A 22,923-nucleotide genomic window follows, 5' to 3' on the forward strand; every position below is an offset into this window, starting at 1 on the left:
TCAAACTGTATTTGCCGGCGGGTAACATGCAAGTGTGTTCGGTTGAACCTCGGAAGAGCGATCAAACAACTTGCACCCAGCGCTGGTTTTGGGCAAAAAAGCTTCATAATTGTCAAATAAATGTACAGAATGGACGCCTATTTATTCCTTGATAAAGAATGACTCACCTGTAGAAATTTCGGCCCTGTATCCTTGCCGGTACGGTTGGTACGACCGTAATTCCAAGAAGTTGCCATGATCGCTGCGGCGACTGTTTTGGGTACAGTAATGCGTGGTTCACGCTACAACTTCTCTCCGTTGCGGTTACGGTGCGGATCCAGTGCGGAGGCGGCTGTCGTACGACACGCTGTTCAGACATATGCGTTCTTGATACGTCAAACGCTTGTGGTTGACCAATCACGTCTCCACTCCAGCACGTCTCCATTCCACAGGCAGCCATGAACGGGCAACGTGATGTGGTCGGCGAAACTTTGATGTGTATTGAAGCGTATCTGCGTCATACAGAGCGCGTAAACTGGCCACTTGTTCAAATGGCAGCAGCAGCGCTTCTGCTGAAAAGAAGGAAAAAACGACGACGACAGTGGGTTCGCCAAATACTACAGGAACGTGCCGTGCACGGGGAGCTTGCGCGGAGCGCGTTCGCTCATTGGTCAGCTGCATCTCCGCAGGTAGCCCGTACCGCATGGAGTTCGGTCGAGCTCAATGCGTGGTTCACACTACAACTTCTCTCCGTTGCGGTTACGGTGCGGATCCAGTGCGGAGGCGGCTGTCGTACGACACGCTGTTCAGACATATGCGTTCTTGATACGTCAAACGCTTGTGGTTGACCAATCACGTCTCCACTCCACCACGTCTCCATTCCACAGGCAGCCATGAACGGGCAACGTGATGTGGTCGGCGAAACTTTGAGGTGTATTGGAGCGTATCTGCGTCATACAGAGCGCGTAAACTGGCCACTTGTTGTTCAAAGGGCAGCAGCAGCGCTTCTGCTGAAAAGAAGGAAAAAACGTTGGAAAAGCACGCGACAGGGCACAGCAGTGATGCGCTTGCGCGGAGCGCGTTCGCTCATTGGTCAGCTGCATCTCCGCAGGTAGCCCGTACCGCATGGAGTTCGGTCGAGCTCAGCTCTTGCGGTGCGTGTGCTTTTCGGAGTGTCGTGCTTCGTTGTCATGACAACCGTGTCGCGCCGCATCCGTAACGCATGAAAATGCAACAGTGTGAACCAAGCATAAGATGGCGGCCGATTGTGGCACGCTCGCGCTCCCTTTCCGCGATCCAGCCTTTTATAATCGAGATCAGTGGGTGGAAGCTTTACACAGTACCCCCAGAAGTTAAAAATTAAAATACTAGTCCAGGATGTCTACTTTAAAGAAATTCACATTACTAATACAAATGCGATTTCATCTGTCTCGGCATTTGTCGATGTTGTCTTCTTCGTGCGGGCCTGCGGGCCGCTGTCATCGCCGCCATCTTGCCAACCCGGAACCAGCAGTATGGTGGGCTAGAAATAAGGGTGTGCCAATCCGCCTATCCAATGCATGGGGAAGGGGGGGGGAGGCTCAAATGAAGGATAGATCGAGTCGTCGCTCGCAGCGAACCATGCGGATTCGCCACGAATTACAAAGGAAAACTAAGTCTCCGCCTGTGTCTCCGTGTAAGCAATAAAACATTTTTGATGTCGAAGCTTTCTTCAGAGGCAACTGTTCCTTCTGCTTGCATTTATGGTTGTCAATTAGGGGACAGGACGTCGAAGCCGTCACGTGACAACGGCAGACGGGTGTGCCTAGTGGCACACACCTGAACGTCTCGATGTGATAGTAGGTAGTTCGTCACCTTATCAGTAAAGCGCGTGGGCGTGTACATGCTTTAATTCCCAAGTTCGGTGAACAAGAAAATAAATAAGGAAAAAAAAAACGCTATCTCGTCTACTTCTTGCTTCGACGGACGTAAAATGAAGGGGCTCTCGTGGAATAATATTCCACTGGTGAAAATATTTCTAACATTTCTAACATAAAGTGAGATCAGCAGAACGGTTCCTGTTGTGGTTTCGCAGTGTACTAAGGGCCACAACAGATTTTTTTCGTCAGTTTGTGATACTATACGAGCGATTCGAAAGTATCGTCGATTCGCCTATCCTCACCTGCTGGGAATCTTTGTCACAGTTTTGCGGCGTTTCGTATGAAACCTGTCTGTCGTGTCGTAAGTCGCAAGACATGCCACTGTCGTCATATGGTACTGTGTTAATGCTTGATAGAATAGATTGCTATAGAGTTTCTTGTTTCGTCGGGCTGCCTCAGTTCAAAAGCAAACAAATAAAAAAATCAGTGAAGGCCAGCCGCGGTGATACCTGCAACAAAACAACTGATAACGAGTGATTCGTGCCCTTGTTTGTCCGTATCGCATCCCAAGCACTGACATTCGCACACCAGCGCTCTTGGGCAAACTGTAGTGGAACATCACGTGACTTAGGAAAATCCGCCAGAGCGCGGCCGTATCGCGCACTTCAGCGTCCCTGGAGCATCCTTCATTTTTGGGTACCTGAAAAACTTGCCGATTGGTACACCCGTATTTCTAGCCCACCATACCGGCAGTGCGAGTAGCGAGAAAGCGAGGGCGAAAGGAAGCCACTGCGCCTGCGCCAACCCTCCTTGAATTGTGTAATCATGTTCACGAACGGAGGACAAGCGTCTGCGTTGTTGATCTCTGTCGCAGAGACTCGCTTTGTCCGCACCTGAGGGCGATCACAATCGCTGCCTAATCACGATTGCGCGCGATGTGGATCCTGCATTGGTGCGTTTTGGGTAAAAGATTTGTCTTCCTTCGATCGAGATCATCCACTGTACAGCAAGAGGAATCGCGGTAGGCTTTGCACGTTCTAAAGTGAAACCTGTAGCATACCCATAGAGGAAGCTTGCTTGAAAGCATATTATATGCCAAAATGTACTCCATAAAATTAGCCGGGGGAAAACAGATTGCTAGCGAGAGGTGACATGACATAGGTGATTGCTTGAGAGGTGACATCTTGACCCGTGCCCCCGCTGGCAACTTCACCAATCAAACGGTCCTGGCCCTCACCCATCCAATTTCTAATTGGCCTAATTTAAAATCTCAATTGAACTAGGACCTCCCAAATGTCCGCCCACTGCTGATTATTTAGTGCCAACGGTCCTGGCTGTCCAAGCCGTGCACTTCGTAACTTCCAGCAGTATAAACTTCTGGGTCATTCTACAGATTTATTGCAGGTGGGGGCCTTGCGCTTGGGCCTCTGGTGTCCCCCTCCGGAGCTACCGCGACGCCTTGGCGTTCTCGGAGCTCCAACTTCCCCCTTCCCGCGTGGGGAGACAACTCCGCACACGTGCTTCGCGCCGCTTCTCGCTGGCGACCCTTACAACCATGCAAAAGTGTTTGTTCGCAACTGTAAAACTGTTGATTGAATATGGGTACTTCAATGATCTTTCGCATGATATAACAGAATAACAGATACAAAAAATTGAAAGTGTGCTAGAAAAGGGCAGGCCTGCATCTGCCTCATACATAAAGAAGTAGTGTGTAATACATGAAGAAAAAATACATGGAGGAAGGAAACGCAGGAACGGCCCCTCCGACAGTTTTGCATCGGGATGAGCGTAGCCGCCTTCGCATTGCATTCAGTATACATTCAGGGATGCTCCTGTCTACAATATGACCGCTCACGTGACCATCTAGACAGCACGGCGCCACCAAAGCAGACGACGCAAACTGTAGTTGTGTCACAGTTCAGATGGCAGTCGAACGCGTGCTTGCACTTTTACTTTTGTATGTTCACTCTTCTATTAGAAGACCAGTCACAGTGCGCAGAACGCAAAAGGAGTACCCCGAACCGGAAACGTCACGTATTGCAACGGTGACTTCCAACGTATGTACGTTTCTTGATTAAGTGATGAATGACCACATTCTTAGAGTTGAACGCTTTCTATGCAACACTGACCAATTTTCTCGTTCATTTTTTCCGTGCACATCCAACAAGTGGAACTGTCTTCCTCAGAACATTATCATAATTAACGATTTCATTGTATTCAAGCGAGAACTAGCCAATTCCCTGTGTATTTAATATTTCCGTGTTATTTATTTTCTACTTGTGTAAACTTTTATCTTCGCTTACACCCCTCATGTAATGCCCCAATGGGGCGCCTTGAGGTACTACCATAAATAAATAAATAAAAGTGGTAAAGAATCCTATGCTCAGAACACCATTAATCAGATTTGTACAACAACAGAGGATATAAAATGCATCTGCGGCACAGTGTCAGGTCCCACACGAACAATCCAAGATGACGCGAACACACACAGGCGACTGATCGTGTACTTACGTATAAAACGTATTCCCGTGACAGAGTTGCTTTCCGTTCAATGAGAACCGCAGCCGAGACAGGAACACAATACCATACGTCGTTTCTACGAGGGTACTCACATTTTCACAATAAATGACTTTCGAAAAGCAAAATCACACGGTGAACTGCGCGAGAAACAAAGACTTTCAAAATCGAAACTTTAGAGGGGATCACGTGGTGCACAGGGCGTAATGACGATTTTGACTCGAGCGACCGCTAGAGGGTGGCTACGGTAGTGTGGAGGGAAGAGATGCTCCTTTTGTTTCCTTCCTCCATTGTTACTTGTGTTTGTTCGCGCCAGGGTGGTCGGACTCGCTAAGGGAAGCGTGGCCTCAATGAAGCTGCCATCCGTTGGTCATGGAAGGCGTTGCCTTCCTTTGGCTGTTTCATTCCGCTAAACTTGACGCGTTCGTTTTCCGAAATCCATCACTTGCTATCTAAATTTGGCGTACTACGTGCGTATGTGTTTGCTAAAGAAATAAGCAGTGAATATTTTCCCACTACACCACTTGGTTGTGTGCTGTCGTTCGGTCGTCACTATTTTATCACGAAACTCGACGACCACAGCATGGAATGACGAATGGGGGTGGTTTTGTTTTTGCCATTTCCGGTTCCCGCTGGTTGGCAGAGCAGTATGAAGATGACGGTTAACTGTGTGTATTCATCTTTGGGTTGCTGTTGCCCTCGCAAATACATGCCGGCATTCGTTACGATGGTCTAACGATTTATTGATTTCCCTGGCAAGCAGGGTATCGAACCGAACCCGAACCGAAAACCGTACCCGAACCGTTATTTTTGCCGGAACCGAACCCTAACCCGAACCGAAATTTTCGTGACACTGTTGAACCCGAACCGGAGCAGAACCGTAAAAAAAATAGCGGTAACCCGTTCGCAACAAAACGGTTCGGACATAAAAGAAGTCAGCATAAGAGTTCCTCTCTATCCCCGAACGAAGACACGTTGGTATCATCATCACGCGCCTATATCATGGATTTCAGAAATTTTCACCTAGCAGTGAGACGACGACGTATAGTAAGTATACTTTCAGCGTCGGGCATACCAGCTCTCCGTCCCAATGTATTTCCTATGGAACAGTTTTTATGCTTTCTCTCGGTAACCGCCGCGCAGATTTTGACGCGGGTGCTTTCATCATAAAGAGGAAGACGAGATGAAGAGAAATGCGCTACAGGATTTCTCATATATGTCGTATGTATTTTACGGCGACGTCACGAATGCGAAAAAAATACACAATTTTTCTCCTCCCTCTTTGAAAAGGTTTTATTAAACCTCTATAGCCATTTCGAAAAAAACTTTTCCATTACTCTCTCTGGAATTATTTCAGGAATCGATAGACATCAAATTTATATGTCTACCACTTATAGTTTTTATAAAAAAGCATGAAACGTGAGTACGCAAAATCGCCCACTCAAAGCCCCGTGAACGGCGTCATTCTGTGTTGCCATCTGGTGACGCGACAGCAAAACCGCGCGGATCGTATCCTTCCGCCGAGCAAGCGTGCGCGTGCGCACCTGACCGTCCTGTTGGCTCCTCTGTCCTCTTTACTTTCCCGGACCGCTGACTTAGGGCATGACCTTGGAGACCAGAACAAAAGCTTACTTAGCTGCTCGTAAAGGGATTATTGCCTGAGCCTGAGGCATTGTCGCCAACAACCAGAGACCAACAACGGTCTTCTTTTTTCGGTGCGCGTATAGAGAATTGAGATGAGTTTATTAGCTTCACATGAAACATCAATTTGCCCGATTTTGACGTTTCGGGTTTGTGCTTACTCAGTCAACTGTCTCATAAGGCTAACGAGAATCTGTCGTATTTACGATTAGTGGAAGGCCGACTTTACAAACATTCCAGTGACGTTCAACAGGACTGCCCTGTAATGTTCGTAATGTTGAAACAGCGATCAAGCGGATTACACACAGATAAATGTTCCTCAGGATAACTGCATTTAGAACTGCAGCTCTCTTTGTTCTTCTCTTTCTTTTATTGATCGATTTATTTTTATGTTTATCTTGTTATTTTCTTTTTTTTTTTTCGTCAACGCTCCACGTGAACCAATAAGAAAAATCGATCAAGCGACTGCTGCACAATTATTTCCGCCCACGCAATGGGCAACCGTCTTTTCCGGAACCCAAATTCACGTTCGCGAAAAAAGGAAAACCAATGACAATTCTCGATTGCTTCGAACGGTGATATGCCATGTTTAAAAGTCAGACACGAACAGGTGTTTTTGAGACTTCGTGTTTGTGTCTGTCCCTTCGTGTTCCCTAGTCTCGGGGTTTTACATCATGCATCAAATTTCGCTATCTGTCCAAGTCATTTTAGCGAACGAGATCCACATTTTTGGCTCTTAGGCTTAGCGGGGCGGACGCGACGGAACAGCACGTTAGGTAGTTAATTAATTATTAGGTTAGTAAAAGTTCGGTGTTTGCATTTTCATGTTCATGTTGTTTATTTTTCAACGGCGACTTCGATCACGTTATTTTGAGATATACGGCCAATTTTTCGATACCGGTTCCCTGGATTTTCCATCTTTCGACACTTCTTGCTGGTTGCGCGTTGGATGACCCAAAACCTGTACCCGTCGTTCTTTGCACCGCAAACAAAGGGAAGCCTTCTGAGGAAGATAAGGAACTCCGGGTCACTGGGGATTCTCAACTGAACTAGTGACGAAACTAGTAACGAAAGGTCTGGTGTAATGTGAAGTACCCTGTGAAAACCAAGGAGTGTCTAACAATATAGTACTGAAGTTTCCGGGTAATAATCAGTTCATTATGAGACGTAATTTGTGCTCCGAGACCTCCTCGCGTACATAAAGACGGAGTTCAAAGAGTTTTAGGAGCTTCCCTTCTCCTTTTCTTATTTCTTTTTTTTCTAAATAGCTGTTGCTAAATGCAATGCATTTATTTAGGCTGACTGAGTGTAAGTATTGAGCCTATCAAAAGGCCGAAAATCATAACGTCGAACTATCAGAAGGCCGGAAGCCAAAAGACCAAAAAATCATAACGTCGAACTGTCAGAAGGCCGAAAATAAGAAGGCTGAAAATGGAATGAAGCACATCACAGCCGACCGAGTGTTATCGTTCGCTTTGCGGATTTGTTGAAATTGGGAGACATAGGGTTCTTTTTTCTTTTTTTCACGTGTTAATGAATAATTAGATCTACATTCCATTCAACGAACAACATAAAATGGATATATAGTTCGCTGCATTAGTTCGCTAGCGATATCGTTCGCTGGATGCTAGTATTTCTCTACTGTCGATCAGACACAGGTTATACAGTTGTCCTTACATCTTTTTCTGTGCCTATGTTTGTGGGTTATAAAAGCTCTACGCCCACTTATTCAGTTGTTTCACTGCCCTTACAACTCCGCTTCTGCTGAAAGTACGGTACATCAGCATAGAAAGTATTAGAGAACAACTACAACATCATTGTCTGACCACCACCAACAACAAAAAAGAACTATATATGAAAATACTAGTATTCCGGTCCGGTTGAGTTGGGAACTAAGTCCGACGATACCCACGTTCAGCGAGCGTGAAGTCAGAGCCTCAGGATAGTGGGCATATGCGTTTCATTTCATTGGTACGAATACAGAAGGTCATTGCGCTCAGTATTCTGTAGCACTCCCCTTTATAAAAGAACACGGCTACCATTTTTCCAACATATCTGCCAGAAATACGTAGAAGGTAGCAGAACCTTGGAAAATCACCAGTGATGAATCACATCGTGGCATAGTCAAGATTTATTTGTTGACGGAGAATCGCTTTCTAATCTTACCGCGTTGTCTGTACTCAGCAAACTTTGCGAGAGAGGAACAGTAATTTAAACAAGTACCACCCAATTTAAACAAGTAATGTGATAGCGCTTGATCGGCTATGATCCGTTTCCTCAGCTGTTCACAACGGCGCTCCTGTAATTTCCGGGATACGGAGAAATCATCCCAGAAGAAATCGTCCCCGGTGGGAACTTTCATTCAATATTATTACTTCTACGGCTATATGTAGACCATATTGCCCAGTTGCATCGAATAGTATTTTGTCGACGGATATATGTAAACAATATTATCAGTTTTTGAGCCAATATTCCTTGGTTGACGGCTATATGTAGACCATATTGCGCACTTTCATCCAATATTATTTGTTCTACGGCTATACGAGTATGTAGGTAATATTGCCCAGTTGCATCGAGTATTACGTATTTGGTCGACGGCAATATGTAGACCATATTACCAGTTTTCAGCAAATATTCGTTGGTCGGTGGCTATATGTAGACCATATTCCCCGTTTTCATCCAATATTGTTCGGTCGCTGGCAATATGTAGACCATATTTCCAACTTTCATGGAATATTGTTTGACCGACGGCTATATGTAAACAATATTGCCAGTTTGCGGCCAATATTCCTTGGCTGACGGCTATATGTAGATTATATTGCTCATTTTCATCCAATATTGTTCGTTCACCGTCCGTTGACAGTCCACCGTCCACAGTCCATCGAATCGTCCTCATCACATTATAACCGAAATTATATTCCGAAATCCTAAGCTGTTATTTGAAGAAAAGTAATTGATAACAGTACAAACATGAGTAAGAAACATCATAAACAGCATAACAGCATTTGATCGAACGCCATTTGGTCGAACGCCGCTTGGTCGAAAGCCGTTTGATCGCAAGCCGGTTGATCGACGCCGTTTGTTCGAAAGATGTTTCTTCGAAGGGAGTTCGAAGCTCGCAGCGTGTCCTTAGCACCTCTTTTTCTGTAACTTTTGACTCGAACATATGGAGCAGGCAATCAGTGTCCTCTCCTTTTTTGTTTGTTTGTTTCTTGCTTCTTTTTTTTTTCAGCTAAAGACCCCACTGGTTATTTGCAGACCTTTGTCATTCACGAACAGCACAGCCTTCTGGCTTTTTACTCTCTCCCATCTGAAAATAAAATAAAATTGAATAGAACAATGTGGAAGTATCCCGCGAAATTGTAACGGGACCCATTACTTCAATCCCCCGGCGATGAACTCCCTACCCATCATCCTGAAATAAAGTTGTTGTTGTATCCCGCGAACCAGTGGGACACATACCGAAGAAAATGTCTTCACGATCGTACGATCGTATGAAGTCCCGAACCGAAATCGGGACCGAACTTTTTCTGTGCATCACCGCGTGCTACCGAAATGCACCCCAAATTTCGGCCGAAGACTTCTGGCCTTGGGGAACATCGCCTTTCAACAATCCAGCTCAATGAGATAATCCCTGTATTCATAGAAGTAGAAATCGCACACACGGCAACAGTCGACCCGACTGCTACGACATCGTTGCTATGGTTCTCCTTCCGGCTGAATAGCCATTGGATGCTTCTCCTTTTTCGGTTGGCGTCACTTCCCATTTCGGAGGAGAAATCTGGCTTGGTCAGATCGGGCCGGGAAGGGGGAGAGGGCCGGGAGAGGGAACATGGGGGAAAGGATTACTGTAGTTTTCTGGTAAAGAAGTCTATTCTGCGATGAAAATTTTGAAAAGTATTTTGCACCAACGCCCTGTAAATGAAGTCAAATATTTGATAATGCTTACTTACCAGAAATATACATACCAAAATGTCATTTTTGCATGAATAATAGAGTTATTATCAAGGTAAATTGCGTGTAAGCGTGTGCAGAAAAAAAAAGAAAAAGGGAATACTGTTTTGGAGCACTAGATTTTCCTGACTGGCATTGTAAGCGCTGTGTGTTTATAGCCTAATTTACAGCCGCCGGTACATCCAGTTGAGAGCCTCCGTGATACCGACATCTCGGGCGAGCTTTGATAGCATATGAGGTTACCTTTCCTTGGCCATTTCCTGATTTCTTAATTGGCAATCGCCTTGTGCTCAGACTCACTGCTGGCAACATTCGTTTATAATACCATCTGTGTGTGTGCCCATATTGCCATCCATACTATCCGATCACACCTATACGTCGGCATACACTAAGTATGCACTAGTAAAACAATACGAAGAGCAACTAAAAATTACATAATATCAGTCAGTACAGACAACAAACACAACAACAAACAACAAGAAAATAAAAATAAAGTACTCATATAGCAATAGGAGACAAGCAAAAAGACGTGAATGTCTCGAATCGAACTGCAGACCTTTCGTGTCAAAGTCCGACACTTTACCTCTCGACAAACAGCGCAGAGGGTGCGGGCCGCCTTAAACTTGCGAGGTCAACCATGCACAATGGGGATTATTTCGTGAGTCGGAGGCGAACGGCGTGATAAGGATCGGCGAGCTTGGCGCCATCTAGAATCGGGAAAATCGTGAATCGGAGTTGCTCCCCGACTGGTATGGCCTCTTAACATGCTGAAGCGCAGTTGTCCTTGTGAGCGCCGCGGCATCTACGCTTCAGAGACGAGGTGCCTCGCGGACGAATGAAACAGGAATACAGTAGGCCAGTTATGTAGCTCTACAGGACGAATATGCGATCAAATAAGCGCCCAAGATTTCCCTTTACACGTGAGCAGTACAAATTAAACAAGTCACAAACATGAGAAGTGGAAAAGGAGCGTACGCAGAACGGTGCCTGTTTGATTGGTCGTGGCTTGAAAAGTAAATGTGGTTCTGCTTATTGGTAGTGCAGTTGTGTCGTGACATATTGCCTTTGTGCTGTGGATTAACTAGTACACTGCTGTGAGCTTGGACAGAGTAAGGCTGGCAGGCTTATTTTCGACATGCTTCAGTACGGTTTCAGATCGATTCACGTTGCGAAGGCAGTGTGCCGGCTAGTACTGTCGTCTATGTTACGCTGTCCATCTTATTAGGCTTCCTTTAAGTGTATCTTGCTGGCACTGTGCGCGTGAAAAAAGAGATTTTGGGAACAGAAAGTAGCAGGACTACACCGCTTCAACAGCGTGGACTCTATTTGCAATAAGTGTTCATCCATTCCTCATTTCTCTCACTAAAGGGCTACCTCACCGCTGGAGACGTCAATGCAGACAACAGCAGTAAGCTATTAGCCACGCATTTCCTGATAAAAGCAGTTTTATGGAACATATAAAACGGAAGCGTTGAACCGGTTCGCGAACCGGTTCGGGGCTGCGAATCGGTTTGCGAACCGGTTCGATTCTTGGCGTGGCCGAACCGGAACCGAACCGGAACGAAATCAAAACAACGCGAACCCGAACCGAACCCGTATTTTTTGCGGTTCGACACCCTGCTGGCAAGGCATACAAGCTCCACTTCATCACGTCATATTCGGTAAACATGTTCATCTGTGTCGGTGGAAAGCAAAGGGTTGGCGGTTTCACAGTTAATTTCACGGATAAAATATGATTCACATTTGACATAACGTTTATCTTGTGATACCGATAGCACTACTGAGTTCTGCACACATCCAAAAGGTTCGTACGTATCCAACGCAGTGACGCGGCTTGCCTCTCTTCCTTCGCTTGACGGCGTTCCCACCATCATATGCCTCCGTCGGCCCGTTTCCCCCGTTTGTTATCCCACGCGACTGCGCAGGGTTGGCAACAAATGGAGCAGCTTCGCTGTAGTTAGGTGGCAGAAATTCGTCCACTAACACTGTCCATGATCAATGGATGGCTGCGCCCGGGCGGTCCACTGATCTCGATTGTAAAAGGCTGGATCGCGGATAGGGAGCGCGAGCGTGAAGAAACCGGCCGCCACCTTACTGTACCCACAACAGTCGGAAACCACACATATTCAAGAAAGGGCAAGCCGCCATCTTGACTCTGGGAACGAGGCCAACCGGAAGTCGCACGTACGCTAGTAATGAATTGCGCTGTAATTTGCAAATTCCTTAGTGAGGTTAGGTTAGGTTAGGTCAGTACATATTACACGCGCGGGGGTCCGGGGGGGTATCCCGCCCCCGCAGTTGTTCGAGACTCTGCTCACTTCCGTCTAAGCCTCGTTCCCAGGGTTCGATCTGAGCGTGCCCTACCTTGAAGATGTCTTCCACCCACAACAGTCGCCGCAGCGATCATGGCAACTTCTTGCAATTACGGTCGTACCAACCGTACTGGCAAGATTACAGGGCCTAAATTTCCACAGGTGAGTCATTCTTTATCAAGGAATAAATAGGCGTCCATTCGGTATATGTAGTTGACAATTATGAAGTTTTTTTTTTGCCCAAAACGAGCACTGGATGCAGGTTGTTTGATCGCTCTTCCGAGGTTCAATCTAACACACTTGCATTTTACCCGGTGGCAAATACAGTTTGAGTGCATAATATGCTTGGGAGAACATGCTACACTGCACTCGTAGTGTTGTCATGAATATATGTGCGAACACTCGAGCGCTTTTCTGCATGCATTGCTAGCATGGTACACAGTCTTCTCTACGGAAGCAAGTGCACATTCATTTCTTTGAATTACCTTCGCACACAAGTTCGGTATTACGTCATAATGAGACCAAGATTGTCACCCTTTTTCATGTTGATTGATTGATTGATTATGTGTTTAATGGCACAAAGGCAACAAAGGCCATAGAGCGCCAAAACTATGCTGAGTGTGTCGGAGACGATTATGGGAAAGATGATGTGTGAGAGAGTTTTTCATGTATTGGTATTGTTTTGTGCCTTGGTTTGATCTGTGACAAAGAATACGTAACGGTGGTGTGGCGCGACTTGAATACCGCCTTTGTGTCTGAGCTATATCGTCAGCTTGTTGTGATAATAATAATTTGTAGCGTGTCGTGCTATTTGTAGCAGTTTTTAAGGCAAAAGTGGTCTCTCAATGCATATTTCCTCATGTGGCTACCCAGAGGACCGTCTATGCAGTGTGATGCGACTGGGTGTCATGTTCCTCATCCACGGGTTTCTATTTTACAGGAAGGAACCACCTCAGTGCACGCAGTGTGGTTAGCCTCTCTCAATTTTGCACATTTTCTTACATGTTCACATCAGAAACACACCTTACACACCTTAGGCTCCTTCACCCAGCAATATAATAATTATAGTTCTTTTTAGAAGAGTTCCCCGTATTCTTTTTAGAATAGTTCTTAATCTTTTCAATTTTTAGAAGATACAGGGATTGTAAACTGTTTTAAACTGATGTTTTAACATTTGTCCAATGCATTTATTAAGCAACATATTCATTTTTAACTGGTTGCACCCAAACCAATGTTCTGATGTATTATTTCCTTTTGTTGTCGATGCACCATAAAAATTGGAATAATCATCATCAATGCAGGTTACTTCACAGCTGCCTCGACATACTCAAGAAATGGGTGCAGAACCTGCGTAGTGCGTACCAAACTTTGATTACCACAGCACCTCCAGAAAGTAAAAGCATATGTGTCACGTGGGATTTTTAGAGGTATTCACAGTATATAATACCTTGTATTAACTGTTGTAGATCTAAGCCGCCTCTACAGTACACTTTCAGAAATTAAAACTTGTCAGGGAACTGTGATAATTGTTTCAGTTAACAGGCATGCACATATACTCTAAAAGAAGAAAATAATTTCTTGAGAATGCACTTCTCTGGCTACTGATGTTGTTTACATCTACTGCTGATCACATTCATTTATCACATATTATATTCTTATATATATTATATTATCACATATTTGATCACATTAAATTTAAAATTCAGCATATATGAGAAAATATCAGGAGGAAGTTGCTATTCATTGCTCATACCAACCTAAAATTCAGTGCTACAAATTTAGAGAGTGTACCTGTCCATTGTCGTTCCTAAAATATATATTGTCATTGTAGGAAGGTTACAAAACAAAATGTAGTCTTTTGCGACCTCCCTGCACATTCATTGTATCCTGAAACGCAAAAGTGCAAGAAATAAATGTTGAACTTGAAAAATGTATATTCTCTTTACTCATCGTCAGTGATCTTCTTTACAAAAGCATATCGTGTTATACTTTTTTGTATACGTTTCACAGATGGGGTACACGAGGGCCAAAATGACAAAATCACAACTGTTTCAAGCTCCAAATAGTCCTGTTGCAATTTGAAGACCATACGTGTGTAGTGCAAGAGGGCCCTTGCACATCAAAATGTAAGATGGGAGTCACAGTTAATGCAAAGTGGTTCCTATGAGAGGCTGAACAAAATTGTGCAAACTGCGGAAGATGCCATAGAAGATCTTCAGAAAGCGTGTCTGGTCTCACAACGGGGCTACAATGCTTCCTTTTTGATGACTATGATACTGATTGGAGTTTAAGATGTGCAGCTGCATTTTTTGGAACGTGCTCCACATAACAAGCATGACAAAGTCAGCACTGGATAGCAGGCCCCCGTCCTTAATCAGCTTTTCTCATGCTGCAGTTTTATTCAGCAAAAGCATGTGAACTCGAGAAGGACATTCAATTTGGCACAACTGCGCCTGCAAACAAATGAAGGAAGAAGCAAACAAAAATAGAAGAGCTGTACTTCAAAAGGAGGTAAGTCTTGTGTCTCAAGGAGGTGTTACCACTTTCTAAGTATCTTGAATAAGCTTACATCACAGCCTGATTAACTGTACTAACGAGCGTGATCTAATTGCGTGAAGTAATTATTTGGGCTGCTTCGGTGTGTCCATATTTGCGAGGCAAGGCACCGCTGTCGTTCTCTAAAAGAGTCTTTCTTCGGCGATGCTTGATATAAATCATACTAACGCATACACGGCTAAAACAACGGCTGTGATTCTACAGAACGATCTCTTTCTGCCATGCGAGTACTTCTTTTCCCGGACCGTTCTTTATGGAACAATTTTTGTCCAGAACGCAGCACGGGATATTATATACATGGTTTTTGTTAACCTCACATCGTTTCTTATTGAAATATTCGCTGGGAAACGTGCTGTAGTACAACCCCAGCGCTGCAATGCAGTGACGGTCTAGTTTCGGAATGCAAAACATAACGTAATTAAGGATCGAACGGCAGGACACCTGTGAAACACTGTTAGGATACATCAGTATACTGGCACCATACAAAATTGTGTGACGACAAACAACGATCAACGCCTGCAGCGCAATAAATATTCACAATCTCTGTTGCCTCCCATTGTTTTCTATAGACGCACACAGCGCTTTAGGGCCTCCCAACAGGGCGGACCGAATGCACGCCTCTCCCCCACGAGCCCCTCTCCCATGCGCGATCCAGCCTTTATACATAGAGATCAGTGGGGCGGTCACGCTCTAGGATGAGAGAATCCCATTGACGGCGCGCCAAGTACGTTCTCTATAGCCTTCCTATACTAACTCTATGGTTCGCGCCGCTGACGCCGCCGCTGCCGGTGTTAACGAGGGCATGACGCTGTCGCCGGTTAAAGTTCTATCGGCAAACACGTCTACCTCAGGGTTGGCGCGCGTCTGGACTCCGCAAGCTTTGCTTCGAGCAGCAATCCTTGAAATACGATTGCTGAAAAAAATGCTCAATATACAGCAGAACTATTTCGTATCTGAAGCGTCCAAGTTACAAGCTTTCGAAAATTACAGTTTTTACAGGTTTGCTATTCACTTTACAGTTCCTCTAATAAAAATGAAAACGATCCTGGCTATGCTTGTAATATAGGCATATTCGCGTGGGGGGTCTACTTTTAATTTGTGATCGACTCGCTGTGGTTTTGATCTTCGATTTCTTCTTCTTCTTTCAAGTCCAAACGGCTATTCCTCTCAGTGTCTCTCGTCGCTTAGAACGTCTCTCGGAAAATGTCGTACATTTTCTCTTTGAGCAAACTTGGAACTATTTACCGTCTAACGCGTTACAGGTAAGTATGCTAGATAATTGGGAAAGTTTGTCTGATTTCTGCATCGTCTCCTGCGTTAGGAAGGATTGTCCTAACGTTTATATGCGTATTTGCCATAGACAGCGCTCGATGATGCCTCTGTCATGTCTGTGTCGCTTTTATCAGCTGGTGTGCCTCGGCGGCTGGTCAGTTCCAGAGATTGGAAAACACACGAAGGAACAATGGAAGCGGTAGTCGTTCATAAGGGACAGTTGCGTCGATTCTATGCAGGATACGAACGAATTATACTGGTGAGCAACATCGACGATTTCTTGTTGCAGAAGGTGGCGATATTGTGGTCGCGATCTATATGAACGGGCGCTGTGCGGTTTAGACACATAAATAACTTCAAAATGGTCTTGATACAGTTAGGAGTAGCTCATCGGTTGGCACGATCTTTTACAGATGCAACGTCTAAGTGCTCAGGTGTACAAGAGGGTCCTGCACAACCACCAGCCAATAGTGAAGAAAATAAACACTAGGGCTGTAGCATATCAGGAAACCGTGCAAGAAATGCTTAGAAAGCCATACCTACTTGTCTGCTTCAGCAAGTCAGCACCTGTGCCATATGTGACTCTATTCCCCACATTCCTGCTAAATTATTTGTGTATCGGACTTGTGATGTGTAAAGGGACAGTAAATTGTTAAGTGAAAATACTGAAATCAATATAAAATTACATAAAACGTGTAGTTTTCATCGCCATGCCAGCGTAGGAGAAATGGTGTCACGCGGTCTTTATTGTATGCTCTCATGTAGTACACTCTGGTACGCTGTATTCAAATATAAACTGCATTTCATATACGTTAAATATGCATTAATCTGCCCTTGGTAAATTAACGTGGTTCCGAAGCGACATTTGACCCGTTGAATTTACGGTCACTTTCATCATCGATTCTGCATTCATTTCGTCGATATTCAACGTCTTTTCTACGTCCAACTTACAATTATGTGTTGACCTATGTGTTACAACTATAGACCAACAAACGACGAGCGTCGGTGTTGAATTGTACACATCGAGCTGAAAAAAATATCTGTTTCTGGAATTCCCAACTCAGTGCTGTTTGGCTTACGGCATTTGAAATGGCGGGTGCAGCGGTCTAAGTAAAATGTCAGTTTTGTGTAAAAGCGAGCACCATCGCAAGGCTTAAAGGAAGACAGATGTATAAGACGGCTCAGAAAAACAAGTTTGTGGTACTGTGGAGCCCGGAGGATATGAAAGACAAGTAAACATTACATGACATGGAGGTCAGCCATTGGACTGGGCGATGTCAAAGATCCTCTTGACGGGTGCACCGATGCCCTGGAGGCCTGCAACGATGCCTTGGACGCATACAACGACCCCTTGGACGCGTGCACCGACGCCTTGGACGCGTGCACCGACGCCTTGGACAGATGGACCGATCCTTTGGACGCATGAATCGATCCTTTGGACGCATGAATCGAATGGGTCGATGGCCTGCGCATGTCTGCTTTCACAAAAAAGAAAGAAAGAAAACGGTCAAAAATTATGTCGATAAATGTAATGTTGTTAAACGCTTTTAATGATACGTATTTCTGGAATGTCAACCAGGGAGCTTTAGGAAATCGTAATCGCCCTCCGATTCGGACTCCGCATCGCTGTCAGTCAATCTGATATCAGCAACGTGACTTCAGCCGCTCCAAAGGAATCAGGCGATTGTGTTATCATGTTTCCGGAGACGTTATCGTAAAGCTTCTACGTTCTCCTAAAACTCCCTAATATTACAATGTTACTTTGCAACACACGCTCCGTTAAAGAGTATAATGGTAACTCCGTATGGGGCTCATAATGGTAACTCCGCTGTAGTGCTAACGAGGAAGACTGATAATCTCTTCGCGATCTCTTGAGCATTGTGTTGCGCATTCAGTCCTTGTTCCTTTCGACTGAACAGCGCTACAGAACGAATCTCCGCAACATTTATTGATGTACGGAGGCAAATCCCTATGGGCAGTGGGAATCTAGAGAAAGACGTAGTGATGTCTACCTCACTGATTCTCTTACGGGATCTCAGAAGGCGTGCGAGGGGTTCTAGAATTTTTAGAGCATGTGCTTGCTCAGTACCTCTCACGCACACCTGACGTCAGCTACATTTTCTCGCTTTCTTTGTGTGTATGTAAGATGGCCCAAGAAGGCCCAAGAACGCATGATATTTGTCGCGCGATCTGCCGCATTCGACAACAAAAATTGAAAGAGGGCGCTCTCTGACTGCTCATTTAATGTTTCACGTCGACAACTGAATATCGTATGAAACAAGTACCAGAATGTTTGACATAGTTCGACAGTCTTATTTGGCGAATTTTATCTCCCGAAAAGTGCTTATTTTTTAATAAACGAGTTTTATAGAGTTTATTCACAGACGTCACCCCTCCAGAGGGCACTAGCTTCGCACAAGCGAAATCGCCGCCATGGTGTAGGTCCTTCGAAGTTTGGTTCCGGTTTTCGTTCACTATCCCATGTGCTACTTAGAGGACTATTAACCTTCAAAACATGGTAATTACTTGGATTGTGGTACAAATAATACTCACACAGTACAGTAACTTCGGAACACCAAATGTACGGTGAATGCAATGTGGGTGAATGCCTGTACAGTCAACCTACGTTATGACGCAAGTCTGCTAGGTACAGTGGCGCTCTCCACCGGATGACGTCATGTGAACAAACCCTATAAATTAGCATTGCCTCTGCAGCTGAGGTCCCGCTAAATCGCCACGGTGACGTACGTTTGAAGAGCGAATCAGAGCGCAGACGATTCGCATTATTTCCGGGTTCATCTGCTCGCTTGCTAGGGGCCTTGCGTACGCTTATCGCTCAAGCGGATTCGTGTCGTCAAGGCCGTTCCCTCATTGGTCAGTTACATTCTGGCTCTGGCGTCTTCCAGAAAGCGACTTAAGTCCAGAGAGTGACTCTCGACATGTGGCGTATGTACTTGTTGTGTATTTCATTCAATTGCGCAAAAACTATGCCAATAATTCGCGTGGGATTTTATTTTCGTCAGTGAAGAATAGAATGCCGACACGGTTTCGGAATCCATGGCTATGAAGGTGACCGTCCCTTTAACACTCCGTGGCATCACAAGAGGAATATTTCTACTGCATCCTAGCTCGTCGACTTGTTCTGCACGGAATATGAATAGATGAACTTAACTACTTAGCTGTGAGATACTCTTCTCCTCCGTGTGGGTTCTGAGACGAAACCTGTTCCGGATTGTCCAGATGATTAGAACAGCACAAATTATTTCTTCTTCTTCTCCTCATTCGTTGTCACGTGCATTAGATATACACCACAATTTCGATGCTCCACCACCCGTACAGAGTTGGGCAGATGAGGGTGAGATTGCCCTCACCCTCATCACATTAAGATTGATGTGATGTGAGGAGGGAGATAAGGCTTGGATGAGGGAATCCCGTGGGAGAAAACGATTAAAATAACAAAAATTTGGGCGAAACTTCTTGGGGGGGGGGGGGCAGAGAATTTAGTTAAATAATGTGTCCAGAAATCCTCCCGAAGAAAAGAATTGAGTTAAGGGTTAACACTTTCCGAGCATTTGTTGAGCTGTGAAGAAAACATGACTATATCGTACTAAGCTAAGTCATACGAAGAATACCTTTTGTGGGTTCTAGTGAGGTTTTCTGGGTGGAAAGGAATCTGCTTAGGAGAACATACAATGCACAACACGACAAGACGCCCTGAATCCAACACGAATGTAATTAATGTGTGATTATTTTTGAACCTGGGTAATTAGTAGAACCCAGTAGTAGTAGTAGAACAGAATAGTGGTGAAGTTGTTTTGCGATATTTTGGCTGATCAGACGACCTATTGTCGTATGACCTCGGAAGGAAGCAGTAATAGTCTGTATTTTGTATAGTGAGCCGAGTTGTCATGTCACACGTCATTAGAAATGGCAAATGAGAAGGCGTTGGGGACAGACTATACTTCGCCATCTCTTTCCACATCCCCTACGTTCATGTATCATGGGTATATATCAGAACGTTCGAGATCTGAATTTTAAACTGTTGCGACGGCAATGTTGAAGAGCACTTGCGAATCAACGCTGCTGCAGCGTCCTAATGGCTGTCATCTCTCGCTTCCTGCTTCTGACGCGAATACGTCTTTAAAGCCGGCACAATGGCAAGTGGTGTCCGGGAAATCCCAGCGATGTGTTTCACATATTTGGAACAATAGTACATGACAACCAATGACCTAACCAGAGACTGATGTAAGAAATGGAGGCAACAACACGCGCTTTTAGTTCAATAAGCGCACATGGTGGTTCCGTATATATTGCCACAAGTTGACCCATTGAGCTTGTAGTAACCCGTTCGCAGAAATGAAGTTATGTACAAATGCACGAGAGGTTTGTGTCTTCATAGTGTAATTTTAAAATTAAGTAATATGTTAGGTTAGTAGGTCCACTAGTTAGCTAATACTATAGTAGGTTGTATAGCTCGCCTGCCTGATGGCTTCAAACCAATGGTATTTGAAGACAAGTTCCACGAATTCCGGCTACAAATGAATACATCTGCCATTTAAATAATATTGGTCGATAACATAAAGTCATAACACAAAAAGAATATCAGGTGTACAAGTAAATTAAAAGTGTAGCTGCACATCATCTTGAAAACGATCTTCGCAGCTCCATTATCATTTTCGCTTGAGACGCGCTCGAAAAACAATCCATGTTCTGCCAGTATGAAAAACAGAAACAGTTCAAAATTGTTCCGTTTGTGTAACTTCTCTATCCAAATACCCAAAGTCCAATTTTTACTGATTGTACATGTAGTGGGTACTTGATGAAAGAAGGATGAACCAAACAAGGTAATGAATCTTAACAACTGTGAAGTGAAAACTTCCTACGGAAACAGGTTAAGGTGAGACGGGGCAAAAAATTATGAGACAAGTAGGTTGAGGTGAGATGACGTGAATATATTTTAGAAAGAAGCTTGAGGTGAGGAAAATACTCTAGCAGCAAGGTTGAGGTGAGATGAGATGAGATGAGGGAAAAAACGCACGAATTCAGAGCCGACTTCGAACCCGGGTGTTTATTTCCAAAACACTACCCAGTACAACCGATCGCACTGTATCTAGCCTTAGCGGATGAGAGCCGATGGTCCGCCAGCCTTCGTTACCACGGCTACGCCGAGACGCTACGCGCTCTTGCCGGTTTCATATATTCATAACACTAAACGCTGTACGTTTTAAACCTCCTTTCTTAAGAGGCACAATTTTGCAAAAATGTACCTTTTACTTTATATGGTATAGGAAATCTTATAAGGTACGCCCCCTATGAGGTACAGCTGCTATAAGGATTACAGCAGGGGGGGGGGGGGGTATGCTTGGTGAAGGTTCCACTTACGGAATTTTTCTTAGACACGGAGAGGATCGTGGCACAATGGTGACATATCTGCACAGCTTTCCCGTTTTATTTGCACATGTTATTACGCTAGAACAGCGTTTCCCAAACTTCTCGTTGTCTCGGACCCCCAAACCCACTGATAATCCATTCGAGGACCCCCGCCAAGTACGATTCATGTTGACATAAATAAGGGATGTGAAGAAAGAAAAGGAAAAGCAAACAAACAAGGCACCACCATGCAGGAAATGAGAATGTGGTATATGTCTGCCTTCTTTAGTATCATATATCGTCATATATCAACATCGTCGCCTTCAGAGATGACGTGACCAGCACTCGCCAAGACGGTCTTCAGGCTGTCTTCGATCGTCGCGGACCCCCACGAACACTCTCGGGGACCCCCGGGGGTCCGCGGACCACACTTTGGGAACCATTGCGCTAGAACACAGTACAGTATAATGCAGATTCATTATGGACCGCATTTCAACATTAAGATGCATAATCACACGACCGACAAAGAAAAAAAGACTAGCACCTTGTCTCACAAAGCTCAATGAATACTTAGCAACCAACGGTGAAAACCTTATACGAAAAAAGCAGAATACCTTGCTTGAGTTGGGCGCAAATGGTTCTTAATGATCCACATTGAGTTTGCGTGCCCGCACGCATTTTTGCTCGTATAGTATGAGTGCGATATATGCATTAACAGCCACTTTGAAATGCTTTTGGACAAATGCATGGTACGATCGTCTCCATGACTGTGGTCCTACAGCCTAAGTTTGACAGTACAGGATGTCATTCGCTGCGCCGGACTCACAACCAGAACGTGTTGGTGACCGAGCTGGGTGGGGTCACCTGAGAAATTTAAGGGGGTGTTGCAAACATGCAGGGAGGGTGTACACCCCACAATCCCTGGCAAGGAGGAGGGCGCCCAAGCAGCACAATGTACTGAAAGTCGAGTGCAATAGGGGTGGCCGGTATGTGTCTTATCAATGTTCTCTAGTTTCACACGTCTGTTCAAGGCCTTCCACCTACCCGTCCACCCCTATTGCACTCGACTTTCAGTACATTGTGCTGCTTGGGCGATGCCAGGAAGGAAGCACACGACACGTGTGCTTTCCTTCTTTCTGGCGTGGGCCGTAAACAGTTTTCGACGTGCTTCCCCGCTGCGCGTTCAATATGGCGGCGTCAACGGGAAAACGGTGTCTAGACATGCAGTGAATAGTCATAGACAAAAGTACAAGCGAAAATATATTTATTAATGCCAACGGTTGGTGGTGGTGCTGGTGGAAGGCCTCGCCGTTGTCGGCCTCACAGAGCACAGAGGTGGGCAACGTCACGACTGACGCCCTGGGGGGATGTGCGTCCTGTGCCGACTTCTAAAGCAACTATGCCGACATATGTCTGAAAGCGTCTAAGGAAAACCCAGGAAAAACCAGCATTATTTGTCTTTA

The 22,923-nt window shown here is 45.0% G+C and overlaps 1 protein-coding gene and 1 long non-coding RNA gene across 2 annotated transcripts in view; both read right to left on the reverse strand.

Annotated features, from left to right (window-relative positions):
* The window catches only part of LOC135383744 (uncharacterized), a 99,151-nt gene extending 79,802 nt beyond the window's left edge, over positions 1–19,349 (reverse strand). The window contains exons 1-2 of the mRNA XM_064613084.1: positions 19,263–19,349; positions 17,334–17,565 (exon numbers count right to left, since the gene is read on the reverse strand). Of these exons, the coding sequence (XP_064469154.1) occupies positions 17,334–17,563 (230 nt within the window). The 5' untranslated portion in view covers positions 17,564–17,565; positions 19,263–19,349. The remainder of the gene's footprint in view (positions 1–17,333; positions 17,566–19,262) is intronic.
* Positions 8,113–10,706, reverse strand: LOC135385593 (uncharacterized). The gene is made up of 2 exons (XR_010420452.1): positions 10,534–10,706; positions 8,113–9,306 (listed from the first exon to the last, which is right to left on the reverse strand). It is a non-coding gene; the product is annotated as an uncharacterized LOC135385593 (long non-coding RNA).
* Positions 19,350–22,923: the final 3,574 nt, after the last annotated feature.

The sequence above is a fragment of the Ornithodoros turicata genome, chromosome 2, assembly GCF_037126465.1.
Source record: "Ornithodoros turicata isolate Travis chromosome 2, ASM3712646v1, whole genome shotgun sequence".
In the NCBI taxonomy this organism is placed as follows: domain Eukaryota; kingdom Metazoa; phylum Arthropoda; class Arachnida; order Ixodida; family Argasidae; genus Ornithodoros; species Ornithodoros turicata.